Source organism: Notechis scutatus, chromosome 14 (assembly GCF_049901735.1).
Source record: "Notechis scutatus isolate UNSWTSFEM ecotype Mainland chromosome 14, rNotScu1.2, whole genome shotgun sequence".
Taxonomy (NCBI): Eukaryota; Metazoa; Chordata; class Lepidosauria; order Squamata; family Elapidae; genus Notechis; species Notechis scutatus.
This window is the reverse complement of record NC_142022.1, coordinates 1079382-1101924: the sequence shown is the minus strand read 5'-3', so window position 1 is coordinate 1101924 and position 22543 is coordinate 1079382. Positions and strand designations below refer to the sequence as shown.

The 22543-nt window shown below is 44.5% G+C and overlaps 1 protein-coding gene across 1 annotated transcript in view; it reads left to right on the top strand.

Moving 5' to 3' along the window:
- The window catches only part of NRXN2 (neurexin 2), a 385627-nt gene that overhangs the window by 156137 nt on the left and 206947 nt on the right, over window positions 1-22543 (top strand). Inside the window, 2 exon segments of the mRNA XM_087943407.1 lie at window positions 14590-14751; window positions 19086-19524. Coding sequence (XP_087799533.1) covers window positions 14590-14751; window positions 19086-19524 — 601 coding nt within the window.

Sequence of the window (22543 nt, the reverse complement as noted above, 5' to 3'; positions counted from 1 at the left end):
GTTTGCGATTTGGCTAGCTGGCTTCCGACGAATAAAATCAAGGGGAGGAAAGCCAGTTTCACTTAACAACTGCATGATTCAGTTAATAACTGCGGCGATTCACTTAACAACCAAAAGGTGGTAGCATTGGGTGCAACTCGCTTAGCGATGGAAATTCTGGCCCCGATTATGGTTGTAAGTCGAGGACCGCCCGCATTTCCGAAATGCAAGTTTGGGAGTTTTTCAATTTCCTAGAAACTCCCCCAGCCCCCCCTAAACCTGGTGCTTTGCAGCTGTTTTTGAATTCTCAGCCACCTGTTGACTTTGCAAGTTGGAGAACTATAATTCCAGCTCACCTAGAAAGCACCCGGTTGGGGAAGCAAGTGCCTTTCAGTCTGGACCACTTGGAGGGGAACCCCTGTCCTGTTTAGTGGCTTTGTGTGATTGCCAAAGAGGGAAGCAGCCTTCGCGAAGGGAAGGCCTCCTTTGGCGTCCGTCTGTATGCTGGCTCCAGAGATGCCGGCGCTTCATTAGCAAAAGCCCCAGTGTATTTAAAAGGCAATTAATGCAAACTGGAATACATACATGCCTTCCCCGTTTGCAAACTGTCGAGAAACAGGAAATAGCCAAGGGAAAGGGGGGAAAAAAGCACCCAGCAAGGTCAATTCAAAGATTGTGCAAGATTTTCAGACTTCCCTAGAACTTATCATATCAAGTGGCCTTCTGGAAGGACAGACTTGGGACAGACTGTCGTAGAGCAAGAAATCTCACGGCCAGATTTCAGACTGGGGGGAATTCCCTTTCTCCCCTGGAAGGCAAAAGGGAGAAGAATCAACCAGTACAAGGGCTTTCCTTCAGGAGCTGTGGGTGGGATCCAGCCCTTGTGGATCATCACTGGAGGCTTTTGAGAAGAGGCTGGACAACAATTTGTCTGAAATAGTATAGCGTCTTCTTCTTGAACGGGGGGGTTGGACTAGAAGACCTCTGAGGTTCCTTCCAATGCTGTTATTCTGTAAGGCTGTGGTGAACAAGTTCCATGTTTCTGCCAAGAAAATGCACAACCTGTCCATGAAGCCACCAGAAGTTGCATTCGACTCTGAGGGGACTTTTACTAATTGTGTCAGCCTTGTGTGAGGAAAACCACAGAGCCCTGCAGCCTCTCCAGGACTAATAAGAATATTATTGGAGAAACTTCTGGGCGGTTGTTGAAGTGTGCAGTGTGACACAGGAGCCTCTACATTTGTTAGCCTTAAGATATAGGTAGATAACGTAAGTTAGAAAGGTTGAAGTAGGTAGATAGAGTGATATATAGATAGATAGTGATAAATAGAGTGACAGATAGACAGACAGACAGAGCAAGCCCTAGTGGCACAGTGGTTAGAATGCAGTTTTGCAGGCTCTGCACACTGCCAGCAGTTCAATCCTGACCAGCTCAAGGTTGACTCAGCCTTCTGTCTTTCCGAGGTGGGTAAAATGAGGACCCAGATTGTTGGGGGCAAGAGGCTGACTCTGTAAACCGCTTAGAGAGGGCTGTGAAGTGGTATATAAGTCTAAGTGTTAGTGATAGCTAGATAGATATCAACAGATGAAATCTTTTTCAGAAAAGAATTTATTAGACAGCCATGGAGAAAGAAACAAGAATACCCAAAACTGTGGCATGTTTTAAAATTGTTTGGCATGATTTAAATACTTAACCCAGCCCTTGCCTTAAAGGTACTTATGAATGTGCTGAACTACAACATCCATCATCCTCACACATCATGGGGGTGATTGGGTTATAATCCACCACATCTAGAATTATTTATTGGAGGAAGGCTAGTTAGGTAAATTGGAAATGAGTTAGTCAGCTAAACGCATACACTCATTCACACAATGCATTAAATCCAGATTAGCAAAATACAGTTGCTATTCTTATGAGCGCTCGTAAGACACAAGGAAAGGTCAGGAAAGGACCAAACAGCTACAGCATGCTAAACTTAATTACCAGGGAGGGGGTTAGCTTATTGTGAGAACCCACATTTTCTGTTTTCTTCTAATGCACAGTATAACAGATTGGAAGGGACTTGGAAGGTCTTTCATTTCAGAGAAGCGACTCTCCGGTCTCTCCTTAGGAACCTCCAGTGACGGAGCACCCACAACTTCTGAAGTCAACTTCTGTTCCACTGGTTCATGGTTCTCACTGTCAGGAAATTTCTCCTTAGTTCTAGGTTGCTTCTCCCCTTGAGAACCATCTTGTGGTTCAGCAGGATTCACTACTGGGGACAGGGACCCAACCCAGTCAAACTACTGTGCTGTGCAAATTTGGCCAGAACATAATGTGCTTCTCAGACACAGAACAGGGAAGGAGATGTCCCTGCATTTGGGCTAAATGTCTTCTGACCTCCTGACCAGACTTATCTGTCTATTCCAGAACAGAGATAAATTGATTAATTCTGGTAAGTGGATCAGTGTTTTTCAAACCTGGCCCCTTTAAAACATGTGGACTTCGATTCCCAGAAATCCCTAGCCAGCTGGCTGGGGAATTCTGGGAGTTGAAGTCCACCCATCTTAAAGTTGCCAGGGTTGAGAAATGCTGAATTGAATGGTGCAAGTTTTAAGGGGTTGGCAATTTTCCCCTCTGCCTGTGATGGCCAGGTTTCAGCTGGATTCGCAAAACATCCAAATCTGGGTTAAAATGAATAGGAGAGGGAATGGGAACGGAATAAGAATTAAGAATAGAGCTGGAAAGGACCTTGGAGGTCTTCTAGTCCAGGTTAGCTCATTTCTGATTGGTCCTGTTGCAAGAACTGCAGCCCTTCCATTTAGTTTACTTGTTTGTGCATCACCCGTCCTATAAACAAAACCGAGTTTTTAAAGAGTTAGTGTGAACCCTCAATGTAAAGCCGACCAACGAATCAGGCAGGGAGGGAGTTACCAGCCCTGAAATTTATGAAATCTGGAATGAACCTGGTTGAGGAAAATGCACGGTGGAACGAAATCACCCAAAGAGGAATGTACAATTTTTTCCCCCTAAATATCAGTAAGCACCCCTTGTGGATCTGATTCCTCTTTGGGTGTGGCTCTTTGTTAAGATGTCATGGGAAATGTAGTACAGGTAATCCTGCATTTGCAATCCTTTGCTTAGCAATTGTTTGAAATTACAACAGCACTGACCTATCCTGGCACATACAGTGCTGCACCTCCACTCTCACCTGATCAAAATTTGGCTGCTTGGCCACTGGCAGGTATATACAATGGTTGTAGCCTCCTGTTTCTGGCCTTCCCAGCAACGGGGGAAGCCAGATTCATTTAACAACTGCGGTGGTTCACTTAACAACTGTGGCAAAAAGTTCATAAAACTGGGCGTGACTCACTTGAACAAGTGTCTTGCTTAGCAGTGCAAATTCTGGTCCCAATTGCAGCCGTAAATCGAGGACTATCTGTAGGATTGCCTCACTTAGCAACCTTCGTTCAGTTTCTGTCCTCTTTTCTGAACCAAAACCATGCTGGAGTCACTGCGTCCTTCAAAAGTACAAACTTAAGAGGTCTAATTAACACCTGACAGCTCTTTAAACAAAAACGACTCTGGAATTACATGGATGGAGGCCCATCTACGTGTCCAAGGATAAGGTTGCAGGATGCAGTCCTGAGTCTGTCACTGGGACAGAGGTTTTGTCTTTCGAGCTCTCCGTCTGAAGGATGGGCTCCGACATGAGTCCGAAGGCTAAACCTCTGGACACAGATTGGATCCTGCAAAAGTTACATGATTTCTCAGATAAAGGAGTCCTTAGACAGCACATCAGCATAAAAGCCCAGATAAATGCATCAGTAACTATCAAGGTGAAAGAAATTCCATTTTAGGAACATGCTGTAAATTTTCTTCCAGTGCAATTAACTGGATAAGAGGCGCTAACGGTGCTCTGTCCCCCCCTCTCTCTCTTTCCCAGCCCTTGGTAGGATTCCTCTTCTATGCAGAATAGAATCAGCCCCAAAGTTACGGATTCCTTGGTCTGTGGTGCTTCCTCCTTGGCTGGAAAGTTTAAACCAGGGGTCCTCAAACCTGGCAACTTTAAGACTTGTGGACTTCAAGAATTCCCGAGCTAACATGACTGAAAGAGGAATTCTGGGAGTTGAAGTCCACAAGTCTTAAAGCTATCAAGTTTGAAGACCCCTGGTTTAAACAGAGACTGGCCATCTGCTGAGAGTGTTGTGGTGTCAGATTCCTGAGCTGGCTAGGGGTTGGACTGGATGATCTCCAAGGTGCCTTCTGACCATTCCAGACAAATGGCTGTCCAGTCTCCTCTTAAAAGCCTCCAGTGATGCATCCAGAACTTCTGGAGACAACTCGTACCACTGATCCATTGTTTTCACTGTTTCTCTTTAGTTCTGGGTTGCTTCTCTCCTTGTTTTCTTTCCACGGCCCTCGAAGCGTGTGATCATATCCCTTTAATCTTCTCCACATGGCCAACTCCACCACTCTCTTCCCACAGAGCTTGTCCTTGTGACCTAGCTCTGAATCTCTTCCACTTTTCTCCAAATCCTTCCTAAAGTTTGATGCATGGCTCAAGAGACAAAATTCAAGTCGGGCTCAGGCAGATGTAAAATAAAGCAGAATTATTTCTTCCTTTAAATTGAAAAACGATGCATCTGCTGACACTTTCAATTATCTTCATCTTCTTGCAGCCCATCAACTCAAGTTGCAGGCAACTAACATTCCAAATCATTTTTACAAGTACAATTCTCAAGCTGGCTCTTTCCTCAGCCTCAACCTCTCCCTTAAGAGTCCTTGTTTCCTAAGTGAAGCCAGTTAAATGCACAGTGTTGCATTTGTCTCTGTTAAATATTATTTTTTGAATGCTGTTTCCATCTTCAGGCATATTAGCATTCCCTGCCATTGTCTGTAGCAAGAAACCTACAAGTTACCTTCCTCTTCGCAAGCCCATTTCATCCAGCTGCTTCCTATGCATTCCGGTCTGAACCAGGAATGATCCAAGGCCAGCTGCTGAATACAATAGCCATAGAAATAGAAATAGCACTTAGACTTATATACCACTTTTATATACCACAGTGCTTCACAGCCCCCTCTAAGTGGTTTACAGCAGTGGGCCGTGAGAAAATTTTGGTGGGCCACAGAGGAATCTCACCCCAGAGCACCTGCCCGAAAGCAATTAATCCAGGCTGCGCAGAAACACAAGGCTGCGCTGCCCACATGACCCGCGGGAACCCTCCCGGCCACACATGCCTGCTAAATTGCTATTTTTCCTTTTTTTTCCTGACCATCATCTGTTCTGCTGTGCCAGGAGATTTAGATTAGCTAGGAAGCAGGAAATGGTTGGATTTCTTGCTTTCTAGCTAGTCCTTAGATCTTCGGCTCTGCTTTTAAGCACAGCCGAATCTCCCTTAGGACTGAAGGTTCTATTATTCAGTGCAGACTCACGTCAAGCAAATTTTATGTGACAGACTGAGCTAGCCAATGGCAGATAGATAGATCACTGAATGATTCTGTAAGCAACTCAATCTGCCTGCCTGCTTTGCCTGACTTTGGGTAAAAGTTGCTCTTTTTTAATAAAAAAATTAAATATTTATATAAATATTTATAATATTTACATACAAGCCATGCCCAGCCAGTCACATGACCACCAAGCCACACCCACAAATTAGGCCACGCCCACAGAACCAGTTAGTGGTCCCTGGGATTTAAAATTATGAGTTTGGTGGTCCCCACGGTCCAAAAGGTTGGCGACCCCTGGTTTACAGAGTCAGCCTCTTGCCCCCAACAATCTGGGTCCTCATTTTACCAACTTTGGAAGGATGGAAGGCTGAGTCAACCTTGAGCTGGTTAGGATTGAACTGCTGGCAATGGACAGAGTTAGCCTGCAATCCTGCATTCTAACCGGAAGGAAGGAAGGAAGGAAGGAAGGAAGGAAGGAAGGAAGGAAGGAAGGAAGGAAGGAAGGAAGGAAGGAAGGAAGGAAGGAAGGAAGGAAGGAAGGAAGGAAGGAAGGAAGGAAGGAAAAAAATAGCAATAGCACTTATATACTGCTTCATAGTGCTTTACAGCCCTCTCTAAAGTGGTTTATAGCGTCAGCCTCTTGCCCCCAACAATCTGGGTCCTCACATTACCAACCTCGAAAGGACGAAAGGCTGAGTCAACCTTGAGCCGGTCAGGATCGAACTTCTAAGAGTGGGCAAAGTTAACCTGTAATTCTGCATTCTGACCACTGCACCATCCCATTCCTTTTCTTGTTCTCCTCCTCCCCTTTTTGACATACTTAACCAAGATCTCTTTCCATGCAACTTCTCACCTGGAGTTGAAAGTCTGTGTTCAGCTGTTGGTTGCCCAAAGCCTGCCTCTTTCTCTGGCTACTAAAATAGCTTGTTCCCCTTGAAATGTTAGGTTGTGCTCCATCTCTGCTTTTACCAAGTCTCTTCACTTTCCCCCCCATCACTGCTTTTCAGATTCTCTTTTGAAAGAAGCAGGCGGCATCTATGCCTTACGTCAATATTTTTCAACCACAGATGCTTTAAGATACGTAGACTTCAACTCCCAGAATTCCCCAGCCAGCTTCCAAGAAGCAAAATAGCACTAACAATATAGCCCTTAGACTTATGTACCGCTTCGCAGTGCTTTACAGCCCTCTCTAAGCAGTTTACAGAGTCAGCCTCTTGCCCCCAACAATCTGGGTCCTCATTTTACCCACCTTGGAAGGGCGGAAGTCTGAGTCAACCTTGAGCCGGTCAGGATTGAACAGCTGGCAGTCGGCAGAATTAGCCTGCAATACTGCATTCTAATCTCTGCACCACCACAGCTAATAACAGTAGTCCTTAGACTTATCTACCGCTTCCCAGTGCTTCCCAGCCCTCTCCAAGTGGTTTACAGCCTCTTGCCCCTCCCCCAACAATCTGGGTCCTCATTTTACTGAAGGGATGGAAAGCTGAGTCAATGTTGAATCCCATAAGGATCGAACTCCAGGCTGTGAGCAGAGTTAACCTGCATTCTAACCGCCAGGCCACCACGGCTCCATTTGCAACTTTGCCAGCCAGTTTCAGACCAAAAAACAAAAGTCAATGGGAAGCCAAATTCATTTAACAAAAACACGATTACTTAACAACAGCAGTGATTGACTTCACCCAAATAATAATAATAATAATAATAATAATAATAATAATAATAATAATAATAATAATAATAATAATGTGTGTCTCACTGAATAACTGTCTTGTTTAGCCACAGAGAATTATGGTCCTATGCTGAGGACTACCTCTATCCAAATATCTGGAATTCAAGTCCCTTCTTTTCCCGGGGATTTATGTACTTATTTATTTATTTATTTATTTATTTAAGGCAGCCCTGAGAGCAAATGCGTTTTGGGGAAGAGCCAGGCAGCCCTTGAGAATCCTGCCTGCCAAGTTTTCCCCTCTTTTGTTTTTTCAAATTAAAAACAAACCAGGAAGCAGACAAATGCAGACCCCCCACCCCTCCTCGGCCGTCCAGCCTTTGGAAGCTGGAAACCACAACTATTAAGCCTCCCTGCATTTCCGCGGGCTGCAGCAAAGCTTACGCCACCCCAAATGGCTTGCGGTTGGGTTGCCAGCCGACCCGAGTCAAGCCAATCTCCTCGCTATGAATAAAAGATGAAAGCCAAGAACGGCAACAATGGGGGTAAAACAACAGACAAGCAAGGATGTTGGCTTCCCCCCCCCACCCCAGGAGGCAGCTTAGCCATCATTCCAGCTGAGGACCTGCTTTCTAAACAGAGGGCGGGTTTTCTTTGTTGATACAGGTAGTCCTCCAGTTGCAACAGTTCACTTAGTGACCGTTTGAAGTTACAATGTCAATGAAAAAAGTGACTTATGAACATTCTTCACCTTTACGGTCATTGTAGTGTCCCCGTAGTTACGTGATCAAAATTCAGACGCTTGGCAATTGATTCATATTTATGACGGTCGCGGTGTTCCAGGGCCACGCGATCCCCTCCCTTTTGCTACCCTCTGATAAGCAAAGTCAACGTGGTAGCCCGATTCGCTTAGCAACCGTGTTACTCACTTAACAAACTACAGCGATTCCACTTAACAACGGTGACAAGGAAGGTGGTTAAAATGGGGCAAAGCTTGCTTAATAACAGTCTCACTTGGGATCGATTGTGGTCGTAAGTTGAGGACTACCTATACATACCTGGGGTTCCCAAACAGTTTTCTCGTTTGCCTGCTTGCTTGTCTGTTTTTAAGTGCCAAGTCTTCTTTTTTTCCCAGTAAAACCAGCTTTTTGGGGAGAAGAGGGTAGAATATCCTGCCAGAATTCCTTTTTGGCAACTGATAGAAAAGTTCTCTCCCGATTAAGAAGAACTTGATGCTCAGAAACTGTCATAGAAATCGGAAGACCCAACCTTTCCATCAGGTGTCCTGGCACCATCATTCTCCCCAGGGGATTCTGGGAGTTGAATTTTTAAAATTGCTGAGGTTGACAGAAAACAGGAACGCTCAACCGCCTTTTGCCAGAGGACCCAGTCTGGTCAATCTCACAGTCCCATTTTGCCTTGCTGATGGAAACTTGAAAGTCTCTCAGTTCCCCTGCTTAGTTAAAAGAGTTTGTCATTAGCATCGCAAAGGTGCTTTTTTCAAGAGGCAACTGGACTTTCTTTTTTTTCTTTGAAGGCATTTTGCTTCTCATCCCAGAAGCTTCTTCAGCTCTGACTTGAAAGCGAAGGAGTGTTTCCCTTTCGATTGCTGGGAGTTGTTAGATTTTTTTGTTTGAAGTTTTTATTCTTGCTTTGTGTTCCATCCAGGGTTTTGGCACAAAAGATGTGGGGGGGCATATAAGGATGGATAGATAGATAGATAGATAGATAGATAGATAGATAGATAGATAGATAGAGACAGACAGACAGACAGACAGACAGACAGACAGACAGACAATGGATGGATCAAGAGAGGTAGGTAGGTAAATGACAGCTATAGGTAGGCAGATAGATGATAGATAGATAGATAGATAGATAGATAGATAGATAGATAGATAGATAGATAGATAGATAGATACAGACAGACAGACAGACAGACAGACAATGGATGGATCAAGAGAGGTAGGTAGGTAAATGACAGCTATAGGTAGGCAGATAGATGATAGATAGATAGATAGATAGATAGATAGATAGATAGATAGATAGATAGATACATAGATACATAGATACATAGATAGATAGATAGATGATGGATGGATCGAGAGGTAGGTAGGTAAATGATAGATATAGGTAGGTAGGTAGGTAGGTAGGTAGGTAGAGATAGAGAGAGAGAGAGATAGGTAAATGATAGCTATAGGTAGGCAGGTAGATGATAGAGATAGATAGATAGATAGATAGATAGATAGATAGATAGATAGATAGATAGATAGAGACAGACAGTGGATGGATCAAGAGAGGTAGGTAGGTAAATGACAGCTATAGGTAGGCAGATAGATGATAGATAGATGATAGATAGATAGATAGATAGATAGATAGATAGATAGATAGATAGATGATGGATGGATCGAGAGGTAGGTAGGTAAATGATAGATATAGGTAGGTAGGTAGGTAGAGAGAGAGAGAGATAGGTAAATAGATAGTTAGGCGATGGATAGATGATAAATAGGTAGATAGATAGATAGATAGATAGATAGATAGATAGATAGATAGATAGATAGATAGATAGATAGATAGATAGATAGATAGATAGATAGATAGATAGATAGATAGATAGATAGATAGATAGATAGATAGATAATGTTAGAGTACCTGAAGACAATATAACTGACCAATCCCTTGGCTCTAAACATGTGTACAGATAGTCCTTGATTTACAACAGTTCATTTAGTGACCATTCGAAGTTACAACAGTAGTGAAAAAAGTTACTTATGACCATTTTTCACACTTATGACCATTGCAGCATCCCCATAATTTAACAATTGCAGTGATTCACTTAACAACATTGCCAAGAAAAGTTGCAAAATGAGATAAAGCTCACTTAACAAAGTTCTCACTTAACATAAATTTTGGGCTCAGTTGTGGTTGTAAGTTGAGGACGACCTATATTTATATTTAATTTGTTCAATTTAGGCCAAACTGGCTCTGGGCATCATCCAATAAAACAAAACAGAAAAAAAAATCAGTACAATACTGATAAAAAGGATACAGGATTGCTCGTGTTGAAAATTTTTCTCAAGCCACCAAGAGGATCGGAAAGGCTTACTAGGAAGCTGCCTTTCAGCTGGTGGCCGACCTTGGAGTTTTAAAAGCCTCCTGTGAGTGCCTTCACAAAATGGCCCCCCTCCTGTGGATCCCCCTTTTCCTGAAAGTGGATTCACGTGGCTGTTCCCTGGCATCTAAGCCTCTCCGCAATGCTCCCTGGAGTCCAACTAACTATTTCTTCTCCTGGGTAGTTGGGCATGTTGCTCACCAACCCTCAGGGCACAACGACCCGTCATTTTTACTTTCTAAAATGGCTTTTAGGCCCTGTCTCTGGAAATAAACCATGATACAGAAAGCAGGCACTTGCCCTGTTTGGAATTTTTTTTTTTTTTACAAATTTTATTCAGTTTTTCACATTAAAAACAAAAATCTCTTTTTAGTGGACAACATATTTCCGGGTCATCACCTTTACATACAAATATGACAGCAATTATACATTCATATATGCATACTTAATTCTATTATTACCTTTTCCATTCCAAATTTTCAGTAAGGAGAGAAACAAACACATTAATTCTAGCCTCTTTCATTAATCTCAATTGAAATATCTTTTTGTTTCATTTCAATTATTTCAAATAGAATCCTTTAATATTTATTTTAAAAATAAAGATAAAAACAATATGTGTTTGAATAATAATAATAATAATAATAATAATAATAATAATAATAATAATAATAATAATAATAATAATATAAAGGTTACCAATGTCTCTCCTTGCTTTTAATAGTCTATATTAACTTATTAGTTTAGTTGGTTCTTTAGTCTGTCATATTCCTTTTCCATTACACATTCTTTTTATAAATTCTAGATTAATACAAATTTTAACACTAAAGAAAAAAACAAGTATAGGTTTCCCCCCTTTTACTGCTTTGCGTGTGACACCTCAATGATTAAAATATACCTTTATTCCCTCATCTTGATTCCCAATAAACCATTATTTTTAAGAAGTTACAATAATAATCATTACATCTTTTCATTTGGATTCCGCAGCATATTTTCCCCCTTTAATTTTTAATAAGAGTTATCAGTATCTATATTACCCTATTTTCTAAATATTTTTAATTGCAGAAATATTCTTATTACACCTTGTCACCCTGCAGAATCCCTTTTTTAATTCATCAACCATTATCTCTGAAAAAACAATTTCTTTTCAACATTTTACTATTTCCTTATTTCTTTATTTCATGCACCTGTTTCTTACTGCTTCTCCTCCCCCTCTTTTCCCCATATCTTTTCTCATTCCAGTTTATATCCCTCTCTTTCTTAATATCTTCCTTTCCCCTTTTCTGTTGGGTCTGTCTGCCTTTCCCGACTTCACAGGTATTCCCCCTTTTGATTGCCTTCGTAAATCTCAACTTTTTAGCCTTCCTTCTTTCCCCACTTCTTTGTAGTGTTCTTTGTGTTAATTGTCTATTTAAAATGCCTTCTCCTTGAGTCGACTCCTCCTCCTCTGAAGCTCTTTCTTCTTGTTCTTCAATCGCCATTTCCATTTTTTCTAACACAGAGCAAAGTGATTCGCCTCTTTCCTGTAGTAATTCTCTCACATTTTTAAGTTCCATTTTTAATTCCCGAAGAGATATCATCATTACACACTCTTATATTTTATGATCGTTAAAGTCCACAAAAAAACAAAACACTTTTACTTTCCTTCTTTCTTCTTTCAGTTTTCTAAAGTTCTCTGTTATTCCAGCCCAGGGTCTATACCAAAAACATCAATCAATCCCAGTCAGTCTTTCCTTGCTTTTTTCTTTATTCTGGTTCTGCTTTCACTTTCTAAGATTCTTACTTTGTTTCAATATTTCTTTAATGTTATATCCACACAAGTTCATTCAGAAACAGGATGCTTTCCCTTTTGTTTGAACTCAAGTTTTTGTCAAAAGGTGGCACTCTCCATTATACAAAGTCTTCACCCTTTTCCCCTATTTTTTTGTTTAGGGTTTTTCGAACGTCAATATTCCAGCGCAGTCCAGTCTCCAATTTGTAAATTTTATTATTATTATTTTTTGACAATCTTAATTCCAGCTTTATTTTATGCCTGTTTATTCCCAAAATATTTTTGTCCAATTTAGTTAAATCTTTAGTTCCAGCTTCTTCCTTTCCCGGTTCGAAGCCCCACTTAGCTGTCAAAAATATTTTCTTATTTTTTTTCCTGTCCCTTTGTAATTTTGCCGCTCACTTTTCTTTTCTTAAAAATTCCATGTTACCTTAATCCTGGGGTACTTTTGTTTAGTTGTATGGCCCAGTTGTCCCGGTTCAGATGTTATCCACCTCTTTCTTCCCTCCTGCACAAATATTAATCCAGCTGAGTCCTCCTCTTCGGGGTGGCCATTTTAAACCACCACTGCAGTCGTCTTCAGGGGGAAAAAGACCAAGCCCGGGGGGGAGATGCGGCTCCCCTCAACCTGGCTTGCGGCTTCCCCTTACTCCACCGCCCCTCCAAAGCAGCTTCAGCCCCTAATCGTAATGATCGGGGCTCTCCAACAAAAGAGCACAGACCATAGCCGCAGAGAGTCGCGATCTACGGCCCGTCAGCGAGGAGGCTCCGCCTTCTTTCCAAAAGTTTTTGTTTTTTAATTGCTAGGTTCAGAAGTTAGCAACTTCCCAGAAGCATTACAATCACTACAGTTTATGTTCTTGGCTCTACAATTATGGCTGACATCCATCCTAGTCTGTCAGGAATAGCCAACACCCTAGAAGATAGGCTCAAGATCCCGATGGATCTTGACAGACTTGAACACTGAGCTCTATCTAACAAAATGAAATTCAGTGTAGAGAAAAGTCCTATATTAAGGCAAGAAAAACCAAAAGCACACATACAGAGTGGGTGAAATCAGACTTAATGGCAGCAACTGTGAAAGGGATCTTGGAGTCTTAGTGGACAACCAGCTAAATAGGAGCCAGCAGTCTGCAGCCGCCACCAAAAAAGCCAATGCAATCCTAAACTGTATTAACAGAGGGATACAATCGAGATCAAGGGAGGTACTAATACCACTCTATAAAGCCTTAGTAAGGCCACACCTAGAGTACTGCATCCAGTTTTGGTCACCACACTATAGAAAAGAGGTTGAGGCTCTAGAAAAAGTACAGAGGAGAGCAAACAGAACGATGAGGGTGCTGGAGGCTGAAACATACGATGAACGGTTGCAGGAACTGGGCTTGGCTAGTCTAGTGAAGGGAAGACAGGATAGCATCTTCCAGTATTTGAGGGGCTACCCCAGAGAGAAGGAAGGGGGGTCAAGCTATTTTCCAAAGCACCTGAAGGCCAGACAAGGAATAATAATGGATGGAAACTGACCAAGGAGAGATTCAGCCTGGAAATAAGGAGGAATTTTTCTGACAGTGAGAGCAATCAGCCCATGGAACAGAAGTTGCCTTCGGAAGTTGTGGGAGCTTCATCCCTGGAAGCTTTCAAGAGAAGACTGGACTGCCATCTGTCAGAAATGGTGTAGGGTCTCCTGCTTGGGCAGGGGGTTGGACTAGATGACCAACAAGGTCCCTTCCAACTCTGTTAATCTGTATCTGTATCTAGTAACCAGCAAAGAAGAAAACGACAAAGATAACACAGATGAGGGTTGGGCAGATGCCAGACACCGCCACCCCCCCCCGGGGGCCTGGGATTTCCACCCCATCCATCCTAAATCCAGGTTAACAAATTGCAGCTCCAGTGTTTTACGAAACGTCCGATGCCCAAACAAGCGATGGGGCTGGTCTGGTTTCCATGACAGATTGAAGGGAGAGTTGGGTTCCCGCAAGATGCTCAGGTTCAGACGAGCCAAGCGTTCACCGAAGCCGAGCGTGTTGTGCGAACCTAGCTGCTAAAAGTGTCCCGAAGGTTGTCGGCAGCGGAGAAGCCAGGAACTTCACGGGCTCCAGCCGAACAAAGCAACTCTTCTTCTGCAGGTATAAGCGTCCCTTTGGCCTCATCTGGGTCTCATCTGCTCCCCAAATTTGGATTTCTTCCCTCCGGCTCTACACGCTCCCCTCCCCACGACAGCTGCAGGAAAGGGCAGCCCTCGGTTGGCCGAGCCAACTTGCAACTCGCCGGAGCATCGGTGTATCAGTGGGCATGCTGAGGACAGGGCGTGTGGGTGGGTGGGTTGCTTAGCATAGACATGGTGCATCAGATCCCCTTCTGGACCCTCAAGTCTTGTGCAGATGTTCTCCCCGTGGCAGCTGCTCTGTCTGTCCGTCTTCCTCCCCTTCGCCCAAACCCCCCACCCGAGGGTGGAAAAAAAATACCTTGGCATTTCTCCGAAGAGACAACCAGACCAGAAAATAAGTTGGCAGCCCCATTTCCCGAGCCCTCACCCCCTTCTCCCATCAGTCCTGTGGTTGGTTAACACTCTCTTGTCTCCTTGTCTCCCCCCACCCCCTCCCCCTCCCCACAACCCCTGCACTCACGACGGACAGGTGACTATCTCCGTGGATGGAATCCTGACAACCACCGGATACACCCAAGAGGACTATACCATGCTGGGATCGGACGACTTCTTCTATATCGGAGGGAGTCCCAACACGGCGGACCTGCCCGGATCCCCCGTCAGCAACAATTTTATGGGATGCCTCAAGGATGTGAGTTGCCAGGGAGGGGATGGTTGGGACCAGGCGGGAGGGGGAGGAAGGCTGAACTTAGCGCTTTAGGGGAAGAAGGTTGAGGGAGCATCTTCCCCCCTCAATCTGTCCGTTCCCCACATTTCTTAACATGGTTGTTGTTGTTTTTATTCTCACTAATATGTCACAAAGGGGCCTTATTTCAAGAGGCAACTAGACTTTCTGTTTTTTCCATTTTGCTTCACATCCAAGAAGCTTCTTCAGTTCTGACTGGATGGTGGGGAAGGGAAGGATTGATACTCCTTGCAGACAGCTGGTCATTTGCATCCTTTTAGAGAGCCATCGAGGCCACTTGGAGGTTTATCTATGTCCTCAGGGCCACCTGAGTGGTGCAAATGGGTGTGGAGCCTTCTGGGAACTGTTGAAAGGAGCTGTGTGGTAGACTGGAGAGAGACGCCTCCTCCTTCCCCCTCTGTTGAGGGAGGGATGTTCAGTTTGGACTTAGGTGGCCTCTTCGATCCCTCTTTCAAGCCAGCGGTCCTCTCTGTGCCAATTTTATTTATTTATTTTATTTATTAGATTTGTATTGCCGCCTATTTGCCAAGGCGACTTTGCTGTCTTCCAATGCAGATGGACTGCTCAGTCTAATCCTGATGGGTTTGTTCTCCTATGTTGTGCCACACATTTGTGAAGTGGTGTCTCCACTTCACAACCTATAGATCTGCACGTGGCTCACTGCGTCTACCACTAAAACCGTTTTTATCACTTTCATGCGTTGTTGGCCCAGCGTTGCCTTCGTGAGACGGGCAGCCATTATAAATCCATTTCACATGTAAAGTTTCTAGTCCTCATGGTCTTGGGAGCTAGGAATTCTGGGAGCAATCACTTCCCTACCTTTGGAGGACACTGGATGGGCTGGTTTATAGGCGACACAAGTCTCTTTCTGTGTGCTTGTGGTTGTCCAAGCTAAGAAGTCACCTGGGACAGGATGGTGGTTCCTTTAGTAAGGGAGTTTGTTCAGGTAAGATGTGCAGCTGTGAGACCGACTTTGAGGAAGAACCGCAAGCAAGACAACGGTAAGATAAAAGGAACCTGAGCCTGGACCAGAACTGCACAGATCCTCAACTTACAAACATTCATTTAGCCACCAATAGCACTGAATAAAGTTGAGTTATGACTGGTCCTCACACTTACAACCATTGCAGCATTGCCACAGTCACAGGATCAGAATGTGGGTGCTTGGCAATCAAGCATGTATTTACGATGGTTGCCGCATCCTGGGAACACGAGGTCACCTTTTGCGAGCTTCCCAGGCCGCCTCCAAGAAGCAAAATCACTGTGGGGTGAGAGGAAACTGGATCCAGTTAACGACTGAAGTGCTTCACTTAACAACACTGGCAAGAAAAGATCATAAATTCCAGCATGAGCCACATAACAACAGAAATTCTGGCCTCAGTTGCAGTCGTAAATCAAGGACTACCCTGAGAAAGCATCTCATACCTTTTGGGGTATGTAAACAAAGGCAGGGAGGGTGGGAGACACTTTCAAGCTTGCAGGAGTCCCTTTCTATAACTCTCTAATAAAAATGTGGGGATGCGGTGGCTCAGTGGCTAAGACGCTGAGCTTGTCAATCAGAGCAGTTCGGTGGTTCGAATCCCTAGCGCTGCGTCGCAGAGGGAGCTCCCGTTCCTTGTCCCAGCTTCTGCCAACCTAGCATTCGAAAGCATGTAAAAAATGCAAGTAGAAAAATAGGGACCCCTTTGGTGGGAAGGTCACAGCATTCCGTGCGCCTTCGGGCGTTTAGTCCTGCCGGCCTCATGACCACGGAGACGTCTTCGGACAGCGCTGGCTCTTCGGCTTTGTGACGGAGATGAGCAGCGCCCCCTAGAGTCGGAAAACGACTAGCACATATGTGCAAGGGGAACCTTTACCTTTTACCTAGTAAAAATAGCATCAGCGTTTATAACTGGGGTTTCCTAGCCTGGTCTACCTCAAAGGGCTTACAAGAGCCTATTTGTTGCAGGGTCCAATCTGGGTCGGTCACTGGGACCAGAGTTTCTGCCTTCCAAGCTTCCAATGTGAGGCTAACAATGAGTTTGGAAGTATCTACCTCCTCCAAGCAATCTTTACTATGCATAACTATGGAGAATTCTCAGTCATGTTTGTGTTTGTGTTTCCCAAATGTGCTTTTTCAGGAGGCAAGTGGACTTCCTGGTTTTTCTTTTGAAGACATTTTGCTGCTCATCCAAGAAGAGAAGAGCGGAAGAAGCTTCTTGGATGAGAAGCGAAACGTCTTCAGAGAAAAACTAGGAAGTCCGGTTGCCTCTTGAAAAAAAAAGCACCTTTGGGAATTACAGTGCATAATTCATCCTCCTATGCAGGGGTGGGATTCTACCAGTTCGCACCTATTCGCTAGAACCGGTTGTTAACATTCTAAGCAGTTTGGAGAACCGGTTGTTAGAAGAAATTATTGGCCTAATCCTGTAAGGAAGTCAGGAAGGAAACATTCTGGTGTTGCTTACAGAAACTGCCTCTCTCTGTTAACCCTTATTATATTCGTGGCAGGACTAGACTTCCTGTCTCAGGAACTTCTCTGAAGTTTTTTTTCCTCTCCTTTGCTGGCACTTTGCTTGTGTGGAGTGACCATTCAAAGTTACAATGGCACTGAAAAAAGTGACTTATGACCATTTTTCACACTCACGACTGTTGCAGCATCCCCACAGTCACGAGAGGCCAGGCGAGGAGATGCATGCCTCAATGTGACTGATGTTGAGCTGGCCACACCCAGCCAGTCACATGACCACCAAGCCATGCCCATCACCTAAGCCACGCCCACAGGACCGGTTGTTAAAAATATTGAACCCGCCCCTGCTCCTATGGTAGTCTTTTGGCAGTGTGCGATGCCTACCTCCAATGTAATCTACTGGATCCCCTGCAAGGATTGCTCCTGTCACTATGTAGGACAGAAGGGGAGGAAGTAATCCCCAGATCGAAAGAACCCAAGCAAGCATTCAGATGAGGAGACCCCAAGTCATTGGTCTGACTTTGCAATGAACAAGGACGTACATTCAATTTTACAGCTACTAAGATTGTTGGCGGAGCAGGCCCCAAAACAGCCAGGGGAATGATTGAAGCCTGGGAAATGTGCTGATTGACCCCCAGCTTATCAAGTACTTAGGAGGGGAAGGCTTGGCAGCACAAGGAAACAACAGCCAATGACTTAATAGCCGGCCATCAACACCCCAATCTACATCTAAAAAGCTACATTACAACACGCACCATATAAATACCACCTTTGTTAACTGTTGTAAGTCGAGGACTGGCAATACTTAACATCTGGATTCAAAGTTCTTATGGTTTGACTGTCCCAGTCACATCTTTGCATTTTTGATACTGGGCAACAGACCGGCAGTGACATGACTGCAATTTACAATTTTTTAAATTAAGTATTTATTATTTATGTATTTGTAAAATTTATTAGCCAACCATCTTGCCACGTAGGCAATTTTGTTTGGCGGGGGGCATAAACTGCCATTTACCTCTGGTTTCTGGCAAAAAAGAACAACCCCAAACAATTGCGAACAGCAAATTCACTTAGGGATCATGACATTTGCTTCACAATCATTGGCTTTATGACCGCCACATTCGCTTAACAATGGCCACAATAGCAATACTAACATTGACCCTCTTAAGCAACTGGCATGACTTATGGCCAGAATTCTGGACTCGGTGAGGGTCATAAATCAAGGAGGACCTGTATTAATTTTGTGAGATTTGGGTTTGGTGGTGTGATCGTGGAACTCATCTGATTTTTTTTTGAATTGGATCTAATGCCTCTGATCTGGAGACCATATTGCAGCATCAATGGTGGTTTGTTCAGGCAAGGCCTTCTCCAGCTGGCTGGAACAGTCACCAGTGTGATGCCAAACTGGGAAACCCTTCAGTCTGTTGGCATTGAGGCCTGCAATACGGACCTTATTCTGAGTTGAATTCAACTCCAGCCAGCGCAATCGTCTGTTTGATCAAAACTGACCAGGCGATTCAAATTGTACGAAACCGACAATGGCAGTTAGAGGAGAGGGCCACTGATGATGTCTCGCTGGCGCTGCTGCTCTTCTCTTTTGTGCCAAAGGGGCCTTTTCCTTGAAGGCAACTGGACTTCTTTTTTCCCTTGAAGGCATTTCTCTTCTCATCCAAGAAGCTTCTTCATGAACTGAAGAAGCTTCTTGGATGAGAAGCGAAACATCTTCAAGGAAAAACAAAAGTCCAGTTGCCTTTTGAAAAAAGCGCCTTCGAGACAAGCGTGTCCTGGACAAGTGAGAACCTCCATTGATGCTCTTCTCCTTTCTTTGTAGGTGGTCTACAAGAACAATGACTTCAAACTGGAGTTGTCACGCTTGGCCAAGGAAGGAGACCCTAAGATGAAGATCAACGGGGACCTGGTCTTCCGTTGCGAGAACGTCGCCGCCCTCGATCCGGTCACCTTCGAGTCGCCCGAGGCGTACATTTCCCTGCCCAAGTGGAACACCAAGAAGACCGGCTCCATCTCCTTTGATTTCCGGACCACCGAACCCAATGGGCTTCTCCTCTTCAGCCACGGCCGACTGCAGCCGCCGAAGGAGAGCCGATCGGAGCGCATGCACAAGGCAGATTATTTTGCCATGGAGCTCCTGGACGGCTACCTTTACTTGCTGCTGGACATGGGCTCGGGGGGCATCAAAATGCGGGCCAGCACCAAGAAAGTGAACGACGGGGAGTGGTGCCACGTGGACTTCCAGCGCGATGGGCGCAAGGGTGGGTATGCCTCCGGATCGTGCATCATTGTCTTCCATGCAGCAAAGATGGGCAAGGAAATAGAGGCTGTTGGGTGGGGTGATGCTTCAGCAGTGGGAGAGAGAGAGAAGTTGTAGTTTCATCATCCAGATCAATTTCTTTCTTTACCAGACAACTTATACAACCTGTTGGGTTTTCCTTTGTCAATATTTACTTACCCGGAGACATGAACAAATGGATCACAGGCAGGCAAAAAGACAGTGGAAGCAGGCACGACTTCCAACTTTTGACTTCCTGCCAGCTTCCCCACTGACTTCATGGGAAGCTGGCAGGGACTGCAGAAGTGCTGCAGCCATAGGTTGGCCAATATAATTGGTACAGAGATCCTTGAGGTTTCAATGATGATATGTGGAGCGGTGGCTCTACTCCTTCTTTCAGGCAGCAGAGTTGAGGTACTGCGATTCAAAAATTGTCGCCCCGCGATGCACCATTTTGGCTAATGAAAGTGACAGACAGACAGACAGACAGGGAAACCATAGTAATACATTAGGTTCATTATGTAGTCTTGTGTTGGCAGCAGAGCAGAGGGAATTTGGGAAGAGACCCTCGCTGCCTTTTTTCCTTCCCATTTTGTCTCTGTGTTATTCTCAGAGAAATGGAAGGGCTGTTGGCAGTCCCTGAATCTTCTTTTCTGCATTATGGAAGGCTGGATCCCTCCCTGTCTGCTGTTTCGCTTAGGAATCTGCAGGAGTTCCTGGTTTAAAGCCTATTTGCCAGTCAGGTCCTGTGATTTCAACAGGATCTTTCACCGTTCAGTTACTGATCCAGTAACTGCTCTGACATAACAACCTTGGTTCATAATTGCTCTGGTTCGCTTTGGTGTGGCTTGTGATGGACCCTTGAGGTTGATTCACGGCCGAAGGGATTGTGCAGTTGCAGAAAACAGGTGAATTTAATGCAGGGAATCCTTGACTTACGAGCCCAGCGTTTATGTTGCTAAGTGAGAAATGAGTTAAGTGAGTTTCCCCCAATTTTATGATTTTTTTCTTGCCATATTTGTTAAGTGAATCACTGCAGTTGTTAAATTAGTAACATGGTTGTTAAGTGAATCTGGCTTCCCCTTTGAGAGCTTCTGACAAGCCAAGTCAGTGGGGGAACTCAGATTCACTTAACAACCATGTTACTTACTTAAAAACCGAAGTAATTCACTTAACACTTGTGGCAAGTCAGATTGTAAAACGGGGCAAAGCTTACTTAACAAGTGTTCTACTTAGCAACAGAAGTTTTGGGTTCAATTATGATCGTAAGTCGAGGACTACCTGCAAAGCATTTTAATTAAAAGCAAACTTAAAACGAAACACATGTTATAGATATTTGACGGCATGCGAAATGTTTGAAATTCCAAATTTTTGGACTAGAAATAGATGGTTTGGACCTGTTTCAGAAATGTGCCATCCCTCAAATGTGCCAGGTGGCTCCTGTTTTGAGTTTGGACACTTCTGGTAAAGAGAAGGATCCGTCCTAACTTATCACGCGGTAAAAAGAGATGGCAGGAGATGTGTACTTTCAGACTGGAAAGATTCTGTTCATGTAGCCATACCATAAAGTACAATGACAACAGTGTGCGGCGGCAGCCAAAAAATCTAGTACAATCAGGGGTGGGATTCTACCAGTTCGCACCTATTCGCTAGAACCGGATGTTAACATTCTAAGCAGTTTGGAGAACTGGTTGTTAGAAGAAATGACTGGGCTAATCCTGTAAGGAAGGCAGGAAGGAAACATTCTGGTGTTGCTTACAGAAACTGCCTCTCCATTAACCCTTATTACATTCTTGGCAGGACTAGACTTCCTGTCTCAGGAACTTCTCTGGAGATTTTTTCCCCTCCTTTGCTGGTACTTTGCTGCTTGTGTGGAGTGACCATTCAAAGTTACAATGGCCCTGAAAAAAGTGACTTATGACCTTTTTTCACACTTACGACTGTTGCAGCATCCCCACAGTCATGAGAGGCCAGGCAAGGAGATGCGTGCCTCGATGTGAGTGATGTTGAGCTGGCCACGCCCAGCCAGTCACATGACCACCAAGCCACGCCCACCACCTAAGCCACGCCCACAGAACCAGTTGTTAAAAAATTTGAATCCCACCCCTGAGTACAATCCTTGGTTGCATAAACAGGCATAAAATCGAAATCACATGAAGTATCAGTGCCACTTTCTAAAGCCTTAGTAAGGCCACGCCTGGAATGCTGCATCCAGTTTTGTTCCCCACATTACAAAAAGGACATTGAGACTTTGTAAAGAGTGCAGAGAAGAGCTACCAAGACGATTAGGGGACTGGAGCAGTGGTGGGATATACTACCGGTTCTGTGGTCGTGGCTTGGTGGGCGGGGCAGGGTAAGGAGACTGTAAAATCTCCAGTCAGAGGTGACATTCGCCAGTTCTCCGAACTACTCAAAATTTCTGCTACCGGTTCTCCAGAACTGGTCAGAACCTGCTGAATACCCACCTCTGGACTGGAGACAAAAACATACGAGGAACAGTTGCAGGATTTGGGTTTGGCCACTCTGGAGAAAAGAAGGGCCGGGGGTGGGGGGACTCCCATAATAGCAGCATTCCAGGATTTGAGGGGCTGCCCCAAGGAAGGGGTGGGTGGGTCAAAGTAACTGAAGGCAGGAGAAGAAGCAACGGATGGAAACCAACCAAGGAGAGAAGCAACCTGGAATTAAGGAGAAATTTCCTGACAGTGAAAACAATTAACCGGTGGAACTGCTTGCCACCAGAAGTCATGGGTGCTCCATCATTGGAGGACTTTAAGAGGGGGCTGGACAGCCACCTGTCTGAAATGATAGAGGGTTTCCTGCGTGAGCAGGAGGTTGGACTAGAAGACCTCCAAGGTCCCTTTCCAGCTCTCTTGTGATGGATTGATTGTTTCCTGTCTGATCTACTTGGGAGCCCAGCTCAGTCTTGCAAGTCTGAAAGTACGAATCTCCTCATCTACTTTTATCATCTGAAAAGTTAAGAGTGGATCCTTCCCAAGTCTCTT